We start from the raw sequence: 20,277 nt of genomic DNA on the forward strand, positions 1-20,277 counted from the left end.
GTTGACTCAAATTTTAATATATGGCAAAAAAATATATGAATAATAATAATAATAATAATATATATAATTCCCAGTTATTAAATAATTCTTCCATGTTTCATGCAAAAAGGCAATTGATAACAACTGGTTAAATGGGACTAGAGTTAGTTGGGACATTTAAACAGCATCATGCCAAATGGAAAAAAATATTAATCTACTCATAAATAATACAGTGTTCCTGTAGCTCAAGTGGTAGAGCATTACGTTAGCAGCACAAGGTTGTCAGTTTGATTCCCAGGGAACACATATACAATAAAAAATATTAGCCTGAATGCACTGTAAGTCGCATTGGATAAAAGCATCTGCTAAATGCATAAATTTAATTTACTCACTAGTCCACTTTTACTGCCTTATGGCACATATAAATGTGCACTTGCAAACTTTTCCATCTCAAAAGGTAAACTTCTTTTTTTTTTAAATAAAGACAGAGGTCTAATGATGGTGACACTGAATTATTATTATTTTTTATTAGGCCCTTGATCTAATCTTCACCAGATTTCCTGCATAGCTGGCAACAAGTTATCAAATATTTTTTTATTTGTCCAAGCGGTGTAAATTGACTTGAAGCTCCCGACTTCAGTGTACAAACTTGACATACATAGACCACAGGACAACACTTCAAGTTGCATCAGAAATGCACCTATAGAGCCTTATAATAATGTCATAATGTTTGTGATTTAATGCCCCCTCTGGAGCGTAACTGTGAAATTATTGATCTGAGAATTTTATTTATTTATTATTATTTACTTTTATTTATTTTTCATTTTAATTTTAAGGCAACAGGTTTCCTCAATCTTTTTAAATTAAGTCAACTTGTCACTTACTTGAATCAACCCAATCTGTATCTCAAAGAGCTAATTTTTTCTCCCTTGAGGGGAACTGTGAGAAGGGTCGCCACACAAATGTTGTTGAATTAAACTGGGGGGGGGGGGGGTGAAAGAATGTAATTTAAATATTGCCAGTTGACTTTCATTGCATGGACCAAACAATAAATAAAAAAACAAGCACATTTTTTCTAAATATTTACTTTTATGTTCCACAGAAAAAAGCTAGTCATACAGGTTAGCTAACAAATGTCAGCAGTGCTGCAGTGGGGGGAAAAAGGCATCAAAACAAATAAAAGCTCCAGACAGACCTGAAGAGCCACATCTTGCAGGACACACCTCACATGAATCATACACACACTACTCTGAGCACTGATTTGATCTGTTTGCCGGAAGGAATCATCTATATTATTAAAGACTTCTAACCTCCATATAGTTAAAGCTAAATACTAGACTACTTCACGACAACATAAAATAAAATCTATTTTCTTCACTTTTTTTTGTCCTGACAGCACCTCAGGAACCATACATAGTGTTCTTACAGATTATTAGATAGATATAGATCTTAGAAAGCAAACCAATTAATAGCTTATTATTAAATTATTAAAATGTAACAGGCGATCAAAGTTATCAAAGTAAGAAGAAGTATGCTGCTTGTATTTGAGTCGACCTCAATGTAATTTTGTTTATTTTTAGGGTCAGCACCAAATCATACCACACAAAAGAAAATGTTTCTTTTTGCATATCTGAGGACATCATTTAAATCATATAAATTTGTCAAAATAAAATAATGTGTTAAAAACACAATTAGAGGGGAAAGCTATGAAAACTATGATGTGAGAAAAATTTTGTCTATACAGTTAAACATTTCCATTGGCTGGAGAAATCAGTTCCATGATCTTGGCATTGAGTTTCTGATTGGTCCAATCTTTTGTGATGTCATCCAAATGGCTGTCAAAGTCCACCAATAGCGTCTGATCACCAGAGCTGAACAGCTGATTAACTATGGAACAGGTTTCTTCCCACTGTCGAAGCATTATTCTAAGGAATACACATGTCATTAACTGCACTTGTAGCATTATAATCCACACATTTTTTGGAGATTTGACTTACGTGTGTTTGTCTTTGAGGGTCCAGCGGGCATCTTTACGCTCATACATCACAATCGGAGGAACACGGCAGCCTGGATACATCTTTTCTCCATCAATCTGAGGCAGTGGTAAAAAAATTTTACCCATTAAAAAAAAAAAAAAAAAAAAAAAAAAAAAACTTTTCCAATAAATTTTGCAGCAAGTGACATTTTCTAAATTACCATAAGCAAAACAGCATTGTTACACTGCTCAAAGATCTTCTCTGCAATCTTCAACGCACATGGTGTAGGGCTGAAAAAAAAAAAAAAAAAAAAAAGAGTAAGAGAAAAGTAAAATGCAGAGGAAAATAAGGAATTCGGGTAAAATGAAAAAAGATGGAGGAGTACCTGCTGTCTGAGACGCAAGCATTGGCTTGATAATATCCCACAATCCTTTGCTGCGTTTGTGAACACCAAACGTCGACCTACAACAGGAAATATTGACATATACTATAAAAACATCATTTAAATTTAATCATTTTTACATGTAATCATTTAGCAGATTTTTTTTTATTTAACATCTGAATGCTTATAACCATTTTGCACGACTTACAATTACTGTGCGAGAAAAACGTTGCCAACCTTCACACAGTATGTAAACTGTCCAACCAGAGAAGAGAATAAACTTGATTTAAATGTATGCAAACAAAGAATGCATATGGTTCGATGGTTCATATGATTAAGAATAGCTGGAACCCATTCTCTTGAAGATTCAATACACTTCAAACAATTAATCAATCTCAAATGTGGTTGCTTGTCAAAATGTTGAGACATTTATTAAATGGACCAAATAAGAAAAGAATGAAATATTTTTTGTGTGTTTCCAAAATAAAAGTCATACATAGAAGATCCTAAGTGTGAGTAAATTATGACAGACATCATTTTTGGGTGACCTTCCCCTTCAAGGGATATAGTCACCAAAGCAAAATAATTTTAGTTGAAAGAAATCCAAAATGTTTCACCTATTCTCACTGAACAATTATTAATTCACAACCTTTTTAAATCTTAAAGCTAATGATGTTTTTATACACATTCATTATGTTTGTAGTTCTGCAATGAAAAATCATATCAGAGATAAAAATAACAATTGTAATAACTGGATGGAAGTTAAGTGCAGTGACATCACAATTTTCCTACTTCTCATCTTCATTAAAGGTGCACTCACCTGTGTAAGTGCGAGCTGTGTGACTGGAGCCAGAGACAAGTGGGAGTGGAGCAATGGCACACAATCTGTGATACAAACAGCTGCCCCCGCTGGACTGGAGGACAGCAGCAGGCCATTCACACTGCTGCGAGGATGCTGACTTGCATGTAGGAACATTTTGGCATAAGCCAGACAGGACAACTCCACCTCACCCATCTGAAAAAAATCCCATTGGCGGGAAAAAAAGAGGCCTTAATTTTATAAAGTCATAACTAAGCCTTGCAAGGAGGTGTCAACAATTCAGGTTAAGTAATATTTTTTTGTAAACATAGACTTTAAATGCTGTGTTAAAAACAATCCAACTTGGGATATTTGGCAACCCAGCGATGGGTAAATATTGGACAGAACACATGCTGGGTTATATTGACATAGCTGGTTGGTTTAATTGTATTTACCCAACATGCTGGGTTGTTTTAAGACAATTATTGTTTAAAATTTATTATATTGCTAGTTTAAAATGGGCAGTAAAAAAATAAAAAATAAAAAAATAAAAAAAATCAGAATAACAAGAGGCAACAGCAAAAATCAAAAGATAAACATTTATTTTCAAGCAAGAACACCCATGGACAAAATATAAGACAAATTGGATTTACTTTAGTGAATACAGCATAGTTTAAAATACTACATATATTTAAACTCATTTAACAAGCATTTTAGAAATACAAATGTAACATTTAAACTAGCATTTTAATTTCTAAGTTTATTCAACAAGTCTCTGTAATAACTAGTTCTCGTGCTGGTGTATCGCCAAAATCTGAGCCGGCGATGGACTGCTGTTCACCAGGGAACTGCGAACCTCAGACTGCCGACTCGTGTTTCATTCATAGCTGAAAGATGCCATGACTGCCTCCATAACCTGCCCATAAACAAACGGCACTGAGATTAGAGAACATATTTAAACATCAAATAAATTAAATTCAATGCTATAACGAATAAAATCAGTTTATGTTATGCAAGTCAAAAGGAGTTTCCATTATGCAAAGTGACCGATGTTGACACAGCCGGCATCTCATTCTTCTGTTGCACTGCATAAAATATTATAATTCACAGCACAGTAAACACTTTTTAATAAAATGTATACAAACCTTTGTTTCACTGAAGAAGTGCACCAAATCACTGAGAACCGCTCTCTCCTGTAGTGTGGATGAAAAAGCCCACGCTCTGACTGTAACTCAGCAGCTGGGTTGTTTTGTCAGAGACAGGCTTGACCCAGCAGTTGGGTAGAAAAAAATAACCCAGCATCTTAGTTACAGAAAAACTACCCTGGGTAAAAAAATATGAAAAATAACCCAATAATATAACCCAAGCTGAACACATCGTATTTTTAGAGTGTAGCCTTTTGCTTATAACAGTGATATAAGAATGTCTTTATGGACCTGGTACAGATGAATCCACTGATTAATATTTTTTCTCTGTTCATGTGTTTAATGATTATAAATATGGCAGATTCCAGATGAGCAGAAAATGTCACATGGCATGAAACAGATAAATTAATAGTCCACATGATTATATATTAATAATTATTTAAAATTCAGTATGTTCCTTACACAATGTTTGCATGTTATCTCTGCATTGATATTGGTTTTCTGCAGTAAATCCATCCAGTGTAACACCAAAATCCGATGACATAAAGGATAGATGAAACTGAATGTGTGTAATGTGTGTTAGCCCTGTGATGGACGGGCCATCTGTCCAGGGTGTTTCCCTGCCTTCAGCAAGAGATGCCCCAGCATCCCTGCTACCCAACACTGGACAAGCAGTGTGTTTGGAAGATGGGTGAAATGATGCAAAATGACCAAACATGCTTAGTCCAAGCTAATTAAAACAAACTGCCCACTGAATCAATCCAGGAAGGTGCCTTAAGTTTCTAGATTTTGATACTACAATCCTGAAAATCTATGCCAGCAAAGGAATTACCTGCTTATGAAAGTAGAAACCGTTTAAACACTTCTAGTATGTGAAAGGATACTATGTTTGACGTTCACTCAGGTTGGTAACGTTACTTAAAATTTCAAAAGCATTTATATCATCTGAATATAGCATTTAATTCAAACAAGCGTTGCAAATTAGCATATCTGCCACTAAAGTTTACAGGGCTTCCAGCTTGATTTCAACCAAGTATTTCCAGACTATGAAGAAACGTGAGGACGGGATTAAATTCGCTTGATGTGACTATAAACGATTGAGTGATAACTGACGTAAGCAGTTGTAATGGACACCATGAATCGTTGATCATAGGCGCTTTATTCGTCACGTCCAAAGAGATCCATAGTAGAATACACTTACCGTTGGTTGTTTTTCCTTTTCGGTAGTAAATATGAAATCCCGATAATTAAATCAAACACATTAAAACACGAATATCTGACCGTTTACTTCATAAGAACACGAAGAGAACGGACATTAGTATAACGACAGCGTCCTTTTCTTCGTGACGCCAGTGCCCTTGTATATGTCGCACGCTACTGCCGCATGGCGGTCCTTAGTGGAACACATCCTTCTTCTTCTTTGGTTTTTAACGGCGGCTGGCAACCAGCATAGTAAGGTGCACTACCGCCACCTTCTGCTCCGAAGTGTGGAACAAAGTTACATTCTACTTATTCATCCAAGGCTTTAAACTGCAACTCAATAAATTGCAACAAAAACTGGTGCAATCAGTTTAGGTATGTATATATTCTGTAGAAGGCGTATAGGACCAAGAAATGTTCATCGAACATTGAGAGTTTTGATTGACTTTACCTGCCTGTAAGCATATGTATTTACATACCTCAGCGTACCCTGTTTGTGCAGACATACAGTACAGACCAAAAGTTTGGACACACATTCAAAGAGTTTTCTTTATTTTCATGACTATGAAAATTTTCGATTCACACTGAAGGCATCAAAACTATGAATTAACACATGTGGAATTATATACATAACAAAAAAGTGTGAAACAACTGAAAATATGTCATATTCTTGGTTCTTCAAAGTAGCCACCTTTTGCTTTGATTACTGCTTTGCACACTCTTGGCACTCTCTTGATGAGCTTCAAGAGGTAGTCACCTGAAATGGTCTTCCAACAGTCTTGAAGGAGTTCCCCGAGAGATGCTAAACACTTGTTGGCCCTTTTGCCTTCTGTCTGCGGTCCAGCTTACTCCTAAACCATCTCGATTGGGTTCAGGTTCTGTGGAGGCCAGGTCATCTGACGCAGCACCCCGACACTCTCCTTCTTGGTCAAATAGCCCTTGATGCCTTCAGTGTGACTCTACAATTTTCATAGTCATGAAAATAAAGAAAACTCTTTGAATGAGAAGGTGTGTCCAAACTTTTGGTCTGTACTGTCTGTAAGTCATCAGCACGTTCACATATGCCGTGCAGAAAGAGCGAGAATGGCAAAAATCAACAAACTGACCTTCCTTCTTAGTATTATAGTACTTTTACTAACTATACTATAAAGTTTTCTCACTGTTAATAACACAAGATGTATTGTAGTAATGTTGTCTCTGGTCGTCTGGTGTGTGTGTGTGCATTCATGCGTGGGGGCGTGGCTTTGGACAGCGATTGAGGGAGGATGGGACATTCGCTTTCAGTGCTATCAGACTAAAGTTAGCATTTTCCAAGATCTCCTACTGCACCTTTAAAGTCTTATGTCTAAAAACGTTGCAAATTTGAAGCTGATTGTAAAAAAATTATGTTTCTGTAAAATTTTATTCAAGGCATTATATCACAAACAGCCACCGGGTGCCATCCAAACAAACTGAATTTTTATACATTTTCTGTCAGAAATTTCTAGATTTTTCTGCCTATATTACATCTATCACAAAATAACATTATGGAGAGTACCACAACACATGCAAATGCTTCCCTCTGCATGTAAACAAGATGCTGTGCATGTGTTCTACGTTGGCAGCACCATGCACATTCGTTGTTTAATTGCAGAGATACTCTCGATAATGGTGGAAGACATGGTTTGGAAGAGAAGAAATGTTGAACTAGATTAAAAAAATTTCGTCAAGACAAACTTTAGGTTGGCTTGAGAAAGCCTAGCTTGAAAGTTTAAAGCAGTTGTAAATACCTGAAGTTTGAAAATGTATATAGATGTTGATAGCATGTCTAGCATGATTAGCCTATTACTAAAATATTGCTGGCATGGTTAGAATGTTACTAGCAAATTGTTAGCATTTATTAGAAAGAGAATAGCATATTATTAGCATGGCTAGCATTTAACTAGCATGATTAGCAATTGACTAGCATGTTCTAGCCTGATTACCATGTTTTTAACATGTTACTAGCATGATTAGCAAGAGAATAGCATATTATTAGCATGGCTAGCATGTTGCTAGTGTGAATAGCAAGTGACTAGCATGATGCTAGCATGTTGGTAGCATGATTAGATAGTGATTACCGTATTTGCTAGCATGATTACCAAATGACTAGCATGTTGTTGACATGACTAGCAAGTGACTAACATGTCGCTAGCATGATAAGCAAGTTACTAGTATGTCTCAAGCATGATTAGCAAGTGACTATAATGTTGCTTACATGATCAGCAAGTGACTAGCATGTTGCAAGCATGATTAGCAAGTGACTAGCATGTCGGTAACATGACTAGCAAGAGACTAGCATGTCTTGCAATTAAACTTCTTGTTTAATTTGCAAACTCCCTTAATAATCATTAAAAGCTGTCACTCTTAGTTCATTGTGATCTCACAAAAAATATATATATATTATAATCAACAAAGCTCTGCACAATAAATATTTTATTTCCACTCTGTCTACACTTTGTTTGTTATAACATTAGAAACCTTTGATGTTCTTTCATCGCAAACACAAATATGCTGATCGGGTTTGTCGTACAGGTGCTCCTAAATATTTTTTCATAGTCAAACACAGTAGTTTCCAGTCGTAAATGCGACTGAAATGGTCGCACTGTAGAACCCTGTACTAGTAGGCTATGTCACTCACTAACATGAATAGCAAGTCACTACTAGTATGTCACTATGATAAGCAAGTTACTGGCATGTCACTAGCATGTTGCTAGCATGATTAGCAAGTTTCTAGCATGTCGCTAGCATGATTAGCAAGTTACTAGCATGTCACTAACATGTTGCTACCATAATAAGCGAGTTAAATGTTGCTATTATGACTAGCAAGCAACTAGCATGTCACTAGCATGATTGTTAAGTTACTTGCATGTTGCTAGCACGATTAACAAGTTACTATCATGTTGTTAGCATTTTTCTATCATGATTAGCATGTAACTAGCATGTTGTTAGCATGATTAGCATAGTACTAGCAAGTTACTGTTTCTAGCATGATTAGCATATTGCTAGGATAGATAGATAGATAGATAGATAGATAGATAGATAGATAGATAGATAGATAGATAGATAGATAGATAGATAGATAGATAGATAGATAGATAGATAGATAGATAGATAGATAGATAGATGAGTTTGAATGGATTAGAAATAGTACATAAACTTGATTGAGCCTTGCTGGATTCTGGGAGTTTAGATTTGAATTTTGACAGTTGGATCTTGAATAGTCTTGGCTCATCTGAACATCCTGTCAATGTAAGTCTATGGGACTTTATGATATTTAATCTTCAGTTTTATGAAAACTAACCAATGTAAATTGGATCAGTCTGAAAAGAGATCAGATACCAATAGATAGAGCCACCTAATAAAGCCATTATTTTTGTTTTCTTTGCACACAAAATGTATTCTTGTAGCTTCAGTTGAACCACCGATGTCACATGGACTTTATCGATGTCCTTTCTGGGCCTAGGAACATGGGTTTTGGAATGGCATGCGGGTGAGTAATTAATTGGAGGTAAACTATCCCTTTAAGAAATAGTCCGCTGAAAATGTATTCTCCATCACTCCATCTTATGTAACGTTGGAACTTGGATGAGTTTCTTTCATCATCAACGAAGAGGCATTACTTGCTCACCATCCACCAAATGCATCAGAAGGCATCAATGCAACAGTCAAACAACTAGTATTACAGTATCTGTATGTATTATTACAAAACAGATTTTCACTCCACAAGACTGAACTAGAATCATGTCGATGACTTGTGTGGACCTCTTGACGGCACCCATTCAACTGCAGAGAGTCATTTGATGAACAAGCGAGGTAACGTGCTAAAGTTCTCCAAATCTGTTTCGTGAAAGAAACAAATTCATACACAATTTGGATGTCCAATTTTGAGCAAATATTAATTTAGGGGGAAGTTGGAGAGCTATTTTCTTTAATTCCATCCAGTGCTAATATATGGCGGACTGCGCCCTCTATTGTTGCGACTTGTCTATTGCCACCGTCAGTGTTTAAATGGTATGTCCACATATTTCCATTGCAGAAAATAAAAGCTTTTCATATAATAAAAGAAGAAAGAGAAAATTGATTGTGTGAAGGAGAAATGTGTCTGAAGCGGCGAATGAATGGGTAATGTGGAAAGATCTAAAAACATTAAAGCAATCATTGGATCTTTTCGTAGATTGTGGGCGTCATCAAGAAATCGAAAGTATCGCTAAGTGAAAGCTAGCGCTCGAGGCACCTGAACGTCTGCCGCTCACAGTACTGCGATCTCTTTGTCTGAAATTAACGAGCATTTCATTATGTCCAAAACTAATTTACTGAAGATAAACTCTGATAATGCAGTGAGGGTAAGTTAATCTCTATAGAATTGATACTGTTTTCACTCTCAACAGAGTGCAGCTAAAGTAAACGCGTTTACGACTGTTGACAATATGGCTTCCCAATGAAGTTTTAAAGGGCGTGTGTTGTTTGTTTGGTACTTATGGAACATAAAACACTGCTGGCGATCTCTGCTTATATGTAAAAAATTAATAAGGAGTTAAAAAATCCCGAGTCACGCATCCTCATTCACGAATGTTGAAAGTGAAAGTAACGTAATCATGGAAGGCGCGATCATTTGCATGTACAAAGATGGTGTTTTAATTGTAATTGTAATATTTGTATTACCTTCATCCAGATAGAAAACTACCGCAAGTCACTATATAAGCAGGTATGAATTAAATTGAAATAATACACACACAGGCTAAATTTGAGATAGTTGCATTGGTTGGTGGTGGTGTTGACAATATTCATTGCGTTGACAGGCAGAACAGCTGTTCTCCGATCACATACCTCTGAAGATCTCACAGCTTGACAACCTGCTGAAGGTACCTTTGTTCATTTGGCATATCCAAAGTGACCACTACATTTGGGGATTCATGCATGTGTGTCTTTGGGAAATTTACTTGTGGCCTTGTTTCTGCTGCCCATGTTACCATTTGTGACTCATGAACATAAAGCCAGTCATGAGGGTAATTTCTTTGAAACTGAGATTTATACACTACCTGAAAGCTGATTAATAGGATTTCCATTGATGTATGGTTTGTTAGGGTAGGACAATATTTGACCGAGATATTTGAAAATCTGGAAACTGAGGGTGCACAAAAATCTAAATGGAAAATCACCTTCAAAGTTGTCCAAATGAAGTTTTTTGCAATGCACAATACTCATCAAAAATTAGGTTTCAATACATTTACGGTAGGAATGTCTAAAACATGGGACATGATCTTTACTTAATATCCTAATGAATTTTGGCATAAAAAAATAGTTGATTTTGACCCATACAATATATTGTTGTCAAATATAGTGTGCTACTTATGACTGGTTTTGTGGTCCAAGGTCAAATTTGACCAATACCTCGACTTCAGTGACAACTGAATTTAAATACTTTTCTTTTATGGTTTTAGGGGGATGACTTAAGTATCACTGACCTCTCATCTCTCCATGCACCCCTTGACATTCCCATTCCTGACCCCCCTGCTCCAGAAGATGAGGTTGACATCCAGCTTGTGATTCAAAATGATGTTTTTTTTAAATTAATTGGGGGGATAGGGGTATAATATATATATATATATATATATATATATATATATATATATATATATATATATATATATATATATATATATATATATATATTTAAGACATTTATTTAAATATTTTAACAGGAGATGGAGACAGATAAAAATGAAGATGATGAGAAAAAGAAGAAAGGTAATTTCACACACACACACACACATGCACATACACACTCTTTGGGTTTCCATGCTTTATGGGTAAATTCCATAGACATAATGATTTTCATACTGTAAAAACAGTATTTTCTATCCCCTTGCCCTACCCCTCACACAAAAACAATTCTGTATGATTTACAATATAAGCTGTTTTCCTCATGGGGATTTCCTCCTGCAATCACGATGAATGACAAAATGAAATTGTATTTATGAATGGGAAATTTGGAAAGATGATACAAATAACTGACAATTGAGAAACGCATGTTTATCGGAAGCATTGCGTAAACACTGATCTATAGCTAATATTGAATAGTGGTGGTTCTCATCTTTTTTTAACTCCAAGGTTTCCAATTGTCCACAACAATATTTGAAGGGCCTTTATCCCTATTTTTGTTTTCAATACGTTTTAATCTGTGAGTACGTCTAGTTTCTGTAAATGTAAAATGTAACTAAAATAATTATGAAATTAAAACAGGAGCTGAATGTTCTTCAGGCTAAATTGTTATGAACAGATTAAATGAAGGTGAATGTTTACTAGAGTGATATATAGACGAAATCTGGATAAAAGTGCTTTAAAGTTGCAAATTTAAACCAAACCATAACTGTGATACATTGTTGTTATATGGAATATTGCATATTTTTGTAATTTTACATTTTTCTTGTGTCAGCTCCCAAGTGTGGCTTCATCAAAGGAAATGAGAGGATTGTGAAGTTGCTGGATATTGTAAAACCAGAGATAATGGCTTTGAAGGAGACCTGCATCACTGTAAGTGAGCAAAATTAACTCATAGATTCGGTTTCAGCATTTTCTCAGATATACAGTAGTGGCAGCATTTTTATTTATTTATTTATTTCAGGTTTCTTGCTGGATTTATCATCTAATTCCAAAAATAGAGGACGGAAATGATTTTGGAGTTGCAATTCAGGTTATTAAACCTTAAAAGGCTCAGATTGTTTCTAAATGCATGCTTTATACCACATAATGTTTTTGATTCTGAATCTCAAAGATAAGCAGGAGTTAACATGACTGATATTGATATTTTAGGAAAAGATCCTTGAGAGAATTACTGCTGTGAAGACCAAGGTGGAGGGTTTTCAGACCAACATTAACAAGTATTACAAACTATTGTAGTGCATTGATTATGTTTACTGGAGATTGTAAAATTGCAATATATTTTACACTCCCCACATTTATTAATTTTGTCATGTTAGTAATGAAGGTGTGTTTATTTGCAGGTACTTCTCAGAGAGAGGTGATGCAGTGGCAAAAGCTTCCAAAGACACACACGTGGTGAGTGTGACCTGTCAAATCAACATTACTTTTTTGTACAGCTGCAGTTATTAAACAGGGGTTTCAATACCATGTTCTTGGTTTTTGCCATTCAACCCTTTGATTCATGAGTTTAGAGGTCATTTGAGTACTCTGAGCAAACACAAAAGTTGTGTATTCTGTTTCTGTAGCCCTCAACAATGAAACTGAGTATTTCAGAAATTACAATTTTGTGAGAATATGTGATCTTCAGGTGTAATAAACATCCCCACCTTTTTAAGAATACGAACAGGCAAGTTCAAAGCAATTAAATCCATTTAATGATTAATTTCATATTATTCATTTTTATTTTATTTGCATTTTTCACTACAAATACTAGAAAACTGTTACATAATTTGCATATGTAAGTGTTTGGAGGTAAATCACCAGATTTACACAATGACCCTGTCACTTCAGAAAGATTACAGTATAGTTTCAATGAAAGCAGTAAGCTGCTTCGCATTCTGTCTAAAAATGCCCACTAGAGGTTATAAATTCACTGTAAACCACGGCTTCATAGAGCTTATTGCTTTTATAAAATGGTTATTATGTAGCAAGGTTTCACAAAATAAAACAAAGCAAATAAAATGTAATGATATTAATAAAAACATTATTATTCCACCAAACAATGTATTTCCTCAGAAAGGGTTGTGGTTTCAACCATAGATATGTATAGAGGCTCCATTCGACGGCTCCAGACACATAGATGCAGCCGCAATCTTGGAATGTTCGATTTGACAACATTCACTATACTTTAGTTACTCACAGAGCCGTTGAGCCTTTCTGTGTAGGACTGTGTTTTCTTTAGAATATTCAGTGATCACTATGGTGAATGACGGCAGATTTACCATTACAATATGGTGGACGGCTTACATATATATATATATATATATATATATATATATATATATATATATATATATATATATATATATATATATATACACACACACACATATATGTTGTATAAATACATATAAATACACTTTCTGTGTTACAATAAACATTTGTTCTTTTGGCAGATGGATTATCGCTCTCTGGTGCACGAGAAGGATGAAGCGGCATATTCTGAGATTAGAGTGATTATGCTTGATATACGTGGTTTTTATGTGAGTTTCTTACATTATTCATTCAGCAAACAGCTTCTAAATAAAAAATGCTACCACATAAGCGAGTCATCCTGGGGAAATGGCCTTTACAAACGAATTATGATAATTGTGGACACAACTGTATGGCTGTAGATTCAGATGTCTGTTGTTTCTCAGGCTGAACTCTATGATGTCATCAGCAAGAACCTGGAGAAAGTGACGAATCCTAAAGGAGAAGAGAAGCCCTCCATGTACTGAGACAGATGCTTACTGGGACCAGTGCAGTTCTACAGCTAGACCTGTTTTCAGAATTTCTAATTTCTTCAGATGATTTCTGACACTCTACAGATACATCTTTTAAATAGTTTGTTAGTAAGCTTGTTAAATCAGTCATAAACCTACAGTGTGTTGTGGTACAAATTATGAGTTCATGTAAATCTACATGGACATTTATTTCAACATATACAAAATAAATCAGGAAAATTCACAAATGTGACGCATTCTTAATGCAAAAAACCACATTAAAACCATAAATAATGACTTCACAAATTGTCCTCATTTTCTTCATTCACACTTCAGGAATTATAACATACAACTGAATTCCAACTCAGCCCAATTCATTTGATCTGTTTTATTGTAACAAGCAATATTTTTTTACAAAAACGTTTTGGATCACTTAAAGAACAGAAATAACTAATGTGGAAAAACTCCCCTTATAAAATGAAAATGAATGTTTGAAAACAATAAGTGATCAATTTTCAGGTTTCTTTCATGAAACGGGAACATAAATCTATATATTTTTTTGGAAGGTGCTACATATTTCTCAAACTTCTGGTCCTTCTCCTCCTGGAATCAACTGGAAAACAACAGAAACACATGATTTCAATACATTTGATAAAGTAATACGTAATTTTAATTAGTATTCATCAATTAAAGCAATTACAGTTTGGTGTTTTGGTAATGTTTGAAAATGAAATTACAGTTTGGTGTTTTGGTAATGTTTGAAATTGATTAATATAGGCTGGCATGTTAGGGCTGTTTAGGCACGTTTTTAGATCTGTGGGCTTCCTGCTAGTTTCCTGGTTTTACATTTTAAGAGTCTCTGCATTACAGAAGAACAGAAAAACTTTTTTTTTTTTCAAGTTTTAGTAAAATCCTGAAAATAAAACAGATACAGCTTTCTGTACAGTGTTCCTCACTGTAGCTCAATTGGTAGAGCACTGCGCTATGAAGTGCAATGTGTTGGGTTTGAATCCCCGGGAACACATGATATGTAAAAATTGATAGTCTGAATGCACTGTAAGTCGCTTTGGATAAAAGCGTCTGCTAAATGCATAAATTTAATTTACATTTTTCTATAAGACCCACTTTACTGAATCCTAACAGTTAAGTTGGTAGATGTAGTGCATTGTGGCTTTCACTAAACACTGGCTACAAAACACAAACGTACATAAACTTACATTACTCATATTCATACACTAAACAAATCTAAAAGTAAATGTTTCATTAAGTGTGATTTATAGTTGATTGTTAAGTGATGAACTCAATTGATCATACCATTGTGATGTTATTGCCATTGAGTAGAATTTGATCCAGTTTTGTGATTCTTCTTCCTTCTGGAGTGATTTCACTGTGACACAAAATTAACTCTTGTTATGGCTCAGTGATATCTGAGATGAAGCATCATCGAGTAAATGAAATGTACTCTCACATTCATATTGAAATCTAATTGTAACATGTTTTTCCAAAAATATTTTAACATATTCCAATTTGAAAAAAGATATAAAACATTTTCCTTACACCATACACGTTAAACATTATTATATTATCAATTCATACAAAATTTAAACTCTAATAATTAAAGTCCCCATGGGGTTACTCAATTTGACCTGGAATAAAAATCTGTGTGTTGGTTTCCCCAGAAGTGGTGCTTTTGCTTTTTTGAGCACATCAAATGGAAAGGCTGCTTATTCACCATTTTTTTTTTTATACTTATGCAATATAAATGAACACCTGGAAACTTGACAGGACACATGGATGCCATTTCATGGGCCACATTAAGCTGCATTTGCTTTTTATTTCAAATGTTCAATTATTTTCTGCTTTTAGAACACTACATGTTTTAAGTAAATAAAAAATAGACATTGTAAATATAGCTAGAACACCATGGTGTCTGGATCCCAGTAAAAAAAAAACACACACAAAGCCTATAAGAGTATTGATACATATTCACATATCCCATATACAACCCCTGTCAAAAAGTATGGAATCACCCCTCTCAGAAGATGTTCATTCAAATGTTTAATTGTGTAGAGAAAAAACCAAGCACATATATGCCACAAAACAATTTTCACTCAACAAAACAATATTCTGGCTGTATAAAACACTTAAAAAAACAACAAAGAAAGATAACTATAGTCAATTACAAGTGTTTTTACAGATTAAACAGAGGAAAAAAATATGGAATCACACAAATCTGAGGAAAATTATATGGAATCACCATGCACTTTGCATTTCTAAAACAAACACCTGTATCTGATTACAACTGCTAATTAGTCTGCAGTTAAAAAAAAGAGTGCTTGCACACATTAGTGATGTGTTGAACCAAGATGATTGACATAACTCATGGCTCCAACATGAGAGATGTCAGTTGAAACAAAGGAGAGGATTATCAAACTTCTCAAAGAAGGTAAATCTTGCAAAAGATGTTGGTTGTTCCCAGTCAGCTGTGTCTAAAATCTGGACCAAGTACAAATCAAATTGAAAGGTTGTAAAAGGGAAGCGTACTGGTAGACCAAGAAAGACATCAAAGCGCCAAGACAGAAAACTTAAAGCAATATGCCTTGAAAACAGAAAATGCACAACAAAACAAATGAGGAACAAATGGGCAGAAAGTGGAGTTCATGTCTGTGACCGGACTTTAAGAAATTGCCTACAAGAAATGGGATTTACATACAGAAAAGCCAAACGAAAACCATAATTAACATCTAAACAGAAAAAAAAAAACAAGGTTTCAGTGGGCTAAAGAAAGACAATCTTGGACTGTGGATGACTGGATGAGAGTTATATTCAGTGATGAATCACGAATCTGACTGGGCAGGGTGATGATCTGTGGTGTAAATGAAAGAAAATGGTCCATGACAAGGCTCCAACCTGCAAAGCTGATCTGGCAACTGCAATAAGACAAAGCTGGAGACAGATTGATGAAGTATACTGTTTGTCATTAGTTAAATCCATGCCTCAGAGAATTCAAGCTGTTATAAAAGCCAGAGGTGGTGCAACAAAGTACTAGTAGTGTTTTTCTTTGGTGATTCCATATAATTTTCCTCAGATTTGTGTGATTCCATATTTTTTTCCTCTGTTTGATCTGTAAAAACACTTGTAATTGACTATAGTTATCTTTCTTTGTTGTTTTTTTAAGTGTTTTATACAGCCAGAATATTGTTTTGTTGAGTGAAAATTGTTTTGTGGCATATATGTGCTTGGTTTTTTCTCTACACAATTAAACATTTGAATGAACATCTTCTGAGAGGGGGGATTCCATACTTTTTGCCAGGGGTTGTATATTTAATCACAGGTTTGAGGAGCAAGTAAAGTCAAAGCAGATAGATACATACATCAGGTAAAGATAATAAAGAAATGAAGAAGAACATTTATAGGTAGAAACATATACTTACAACTCTGTCACATCCTCAAGAACCATGTCTGATTAAAAGTCAAGAAAATGTAATGTAATGCACATTCTCTTTCTTTACATCATGTGAAATAAAACTTTATCTAGAGGAGTGAATGTATAACTGTGTCATCGTCTCTGTACTTGTATTTTGTAAAATGACACTGAATCTGTTCCTAAAGCATTAACCATCACAAATCTCTTCCAGTGTTTTTCCAGCACATAAAAGGATACTGACAAAGTCATCAAATCCAAGCAGAGTTCCCACAATCTCTTTATCATTCTTCATGACGATGTGAATTCGTGAACCGATGCATTTATCCACCAGCTCTGAAAGACATAACACATAAAAAAAAACTGAAGCTGTTCATCTCTGCAGTATACATGGTGTGAAGACATTGTTAAATCTACTAACCTAAATGTTTCAAAGCAGATTACAGAATACATAAAAAGACATGCAGTATTTATTTTTATTTTTTTTACATATTTCAAGGTAGATCATGTTGTTACAACTTAAACTTGCCAGATAGCTAAATGTCAAATGAATATTAAGATTTAGATATACTTTAAACTCTCAAAGTCAAAGAACAAACATGTGAGACAATTTAAAACTAAATCTGGTCAAAAGTTCTATTGGAGCATGTTTCAGTCGTTTGAAAAAGGAACATTCCAGGAAACTGTTTCACCACTTAAGTCTGTAACTGGTCCATGATGATGATTATGTGGCAGCTGGGTGTGATTTGAGGATATACCTTCTTTGAAGTAAAATAACTTCAATTTAATTTTTTTATAATTATTCCGTGAAGGTCAAAACATGAAAACGTGAATACACTGGACAGTTGCATTCAATAAAGTTGTATTTATAATTGATGTTCTGATTTCTTTATTCAGAATTCCTGAATGCCATTCATCAGGTATAGTGAAGTTATTATTTATTTATTTTTTTTACCCCTGACTGAAGAACAAAACAGAACTTGCATGAGTATGTCAAGTTTTATCTTTGTTGTAGTAATCACGCTCAACGTACTCTAGTGTACATGTAAAAACTTAAGTATACTTTAGATTTTTAGGGCTCCAGTTGGGAAAGATCCTGTGTCAGACATTTGACCCCTGCACTTAAGTATGAAACATAAAACGTAAGTAGGCTAAACAAACCAAAATAAGTAACACTTAATACAAAATTTTTAAAAAATGTTTAATTTCATTGACTTAGGTAACTTAAGTAGCTATATTTGAAGGTTAAGGGATTCACTTTATCTATAAGCTGTTTCCATCTTTACAATGATTGAAATACAGCATGTAAAATTAAATTAACTTGCAAAATAATTACCATACAGAATTTAATTCGACACCCCGCTTGCAACATCCAAACTCAACAATTTTATCATCTAGAATTCTGGGGTTTCCACTTTTAAAAAAACTTGGTCATTCGTGTGTTTGTAACTCATAATTACGACATTTCTGACTATAACTGAGGATGAAATAAATTAGTAAACTAATGAAGCTATGGGAATGAAAACAGAATTGAATAGGGGTGAATTCAATACATATGCTCACTTTGTAACAGAATTCACACATACTGACTACAGTGAGGGATTTCCACTTATATCTTGAATCACTTATTTAAAACCCATTTAATACACTATTAAAACATATGTAAGATGTAAGTTATATTAATATATTTAATTTACACGTGTTTCCAATAAACTATATACAAATAAATAAAACATACTGAGATTTGAATGCGACTCAGTGGGAACTGGGAACTCTATGCCCTCATTACAACAACTACAAATGTTTAATTGGTAAAATAAATAACCCATTAAAACCATAGTCACACATACCGAGAGGTAAAAGCTGCGAAGGATTCGTTGCCGCGGTTGCCGCCATTTTGATAACAGACCTTAGTAATCGGCCACTGAGAATAAAAAAAATACAGACATAAGAAATCGATATTTGCAGCCATCGATGTCTTTGTAAACACAAGGGGGTGCAGCTGCTCTTCCGTTCGTTCAGTAGTAGAGTAGACAGACATGAGCAAACTTTTTCTTGTAAATCCTGACCAAGTTATGAATATTATCTGTGATAAAATTACTTGTATCCATTAAGCTACCTTCAGTTCTTTAACAATAATACATTGAATTTGTACTAAAAAATAATTTCCCACTGAGGAACTTTTTAAGTGATTTTAAAACATTTACAGATTTGCATTTTGTTACAATACAACCTGTCTGATTCTAATTATTATTTGCATGCATTGTTACCCTTTTTGTAAGTATTTGTCATAGTGTTACTTTGTCTTGTGTTTTCACCTGTATAAACTTTCATGGTTCAGCTACCAAACTTGTATTCTCACATTTTTGCTTTTTGATTGATAAGGCTACTACTCCACAAATTAGACATTGTGGACGAACATATATACTAAATGAAAACATGCAGGTCTAATGTAATCTGTGACTTTTTCATGAACTATAATGTGCAAGGTGTATTCAAGATTACTGAGTGCCTAGGTTTTTACTCCAATCAAATGCCCTTTTGTCTCCCACCAAGAGCAAGAGAATGTCTCATATCTTGACTGGAGATGCTGTTCATTTTTGTAAAGATGGTCAATATCAAAATATATGTTCTTTATTGTAATACGGAAATGCTAATGCCATATGATTTCACACAGCAGGAACCTTCTAATGATATGATATTGAAAATACTTTAGACACTAAAAATATTGGAAATTTTGAAGATGTTTGTTATAAATACAACTACATCTTTAGACCTTTTTATTTAAATCTGGATAGATTTAAGTTTATTAAGCTTTTACAATCAAAACAAGTTGGATTGTGCATTTGGATTGTGCACTATTTATAGGTTACTAATCAAATGTGAGTAAATGATTATGTCTGTCTTGCAGATTGCTCATAGTCTGTTGATTCTCTTTCAAAC

At 34.4% G+C, this 20,277-nt stretch overlaps 3 protein-coding genes across 3 annotated transcripts; 1 reads left to right on the forward strand and 2 right to left on the reverse strand.

Moving 5' to 3' along the window:
* Window positions 1-1,048: 1,048 nt before the first annotated feature.
* On the reverse strand, window positions 1,049-5,695 carry emc9 (ER membrane protein complex subunit 9). The gene is made up of 6 exons (XM_026277565.1): window positions 5,483-5,695; window positions 3,158-3,352; window positions 2,341-2,417; window positions 2,176-2,245; window positions 1,977-2,071; window positions 1,049-1,904 (listed from the first exon to the last, which is right to left on the reverse strand). The coding sequence occupies exons 2-6, from the start codon at window positions 3,350-3,352 to the stop codon at window positions 1,724-1,726; spliced, it is 618 nt and encodes a 205-aa protein (XP_026133350.1). The 5' UTR covers window positions 5,483-5,695; the 3' UTR covers window positions 1,049-1,723.
* Window positions 5,696-9,590: 3,895 nt separating this feature from the next.
* Window positions 9,591-14,211, forward strand: LOC113112121 (proteasome activator complex subunit 2-like). Its single transcript, XM_026277566.1, has 11 exons — window positions 9,591-9,845; window positions 10,175-10,207; window positions 10,302-10,364; window positions 10,944-11,030; window positions 11,205-11,250; window positions 11,939-12,036; window positions 12,128-12,196; window positions 12,316-12,383; window positions 12,507-12,561; window positions 13,602-13,688; window positions 13,845-14,211. Exons 1-11 carry the CDS (start codon window positions 9,798-9,800, stop codon window positions 13,923-13,925), a joined length of 735 nt encoding a protein of 244 aa, XP_026133351.1. The 5' UTR covers window positions 9,591-9,797; the 3' UTR covers window positions 13,926-14,211.
* A 72-nt stretch (window positions 14,212-14,283) lies between these two features.
* LOC113112122 (U6 snRNA-associated Sm-like protein LSm5) lies at window positions 14,284-19,310 on the reverse strand. The gene is made up of 5 exons (XM_026277567.1): window positions 19,185-19,310; window positions 17,575-17,670; window positions 17,345-17,372; window positions 15,225-15,297; window positions 14,284-14,523 (listed from the first exon to the last, which is right to left on the reverse strand). The coding sequence occupies exons 1-5, from the start codon at window positions 19,228-19,230 to the stop codon at window positions 14,491-14,493; spliced, it is 276 nt and encodes a 91-aa protein (XP_026133352.1). The 5' UTR covers window positions 19,231-19,310; the 3' UTR covers window positions 14,284-14,490.
* Window positions 19,311-20,277: the final 967 nt, after the last annotated feature.

This window comes from Carassius auratus, chromosome 12 (assembly GCF_003368295.1).
Source record: "Carassius auratus strain Wakin chromosome 12, ASM336829v1, whole genome shotgun sequence".
Taxonomy (NCBI): Eukaryota; Metazoa; Chordata; class Actinopteri; order Cypriniformes; family Cyprinidae; genus Carassius; species Carassius auratus.

Excerpts from the sequence above, each read along its gene's own strand:
- emc9 (XM_026277565.1), bottom strand. The coding sequence starts at position 3,352 with ATGGGTGAGGTGGAGTTGTCCTGTCTGGCTTATGCCAAAATGTTCCTA. Across the intron at positions 2,246-2,340 it reads GCTTGCGTCTCAGACAGCAG|CCCTACACCATGTGCGTTGA; the intron begins GTACTCCTCCAT and ends TTTTTTTTTCAG. Across the intron at positions 2,072-2,175 it reads ACAATGCTGTTTTGCTTATG|ATTGATGGAGAAAAGATGTA; the intron begins GTAATTTAGAAA and ends CCACTGCCTCAG.
- LOC113112121 (XM_026277566.1), top strand. The coding sequence starts at position 9,798 with ATGTCCAAAACTAATTTACTGAAGATAAACTCTGATAATGCAGTGAGG. Across the intron at positions 9,846-10,174 it reads ACTCTGATAATGCAGTGAGG|ATAGAAAACTACCGCAAGTC; the intron begins GTAAGTTAATCT and ends ACCTTCATCCAG. Across the intron at positions 12,037-12,127 it reads TGAAGGAGACCTGCATCACT|GTTTCTTGCTGGATTTATCA; the intron begins GTAAGTGAGCAA and ends TATTTATTTCAG.
- LOC113112122 (XM_026277567.1), bottom strand. The coding sequence starts at position 19,230 with ATGGCGGCAACCGCGGCAACGAATCCTTCGCAGCTTTTACCTCTCG. Across the intron at positions 17,671-19,184 it reads TTCGCAGCTTTTACCTCTCG|AGCTGGTGGATAAATGCATC; the intron begins GTATGTGTGACT and ends TATGTCTTTCAG. Across the intron at positions 15,298-17,344 it reads CTTGAGGATGTGACAGAGTT|TGAAATCACTCCAGAAGGAA; the intron begins GTAAGTATATGT and ends TTTGTGTCACAG.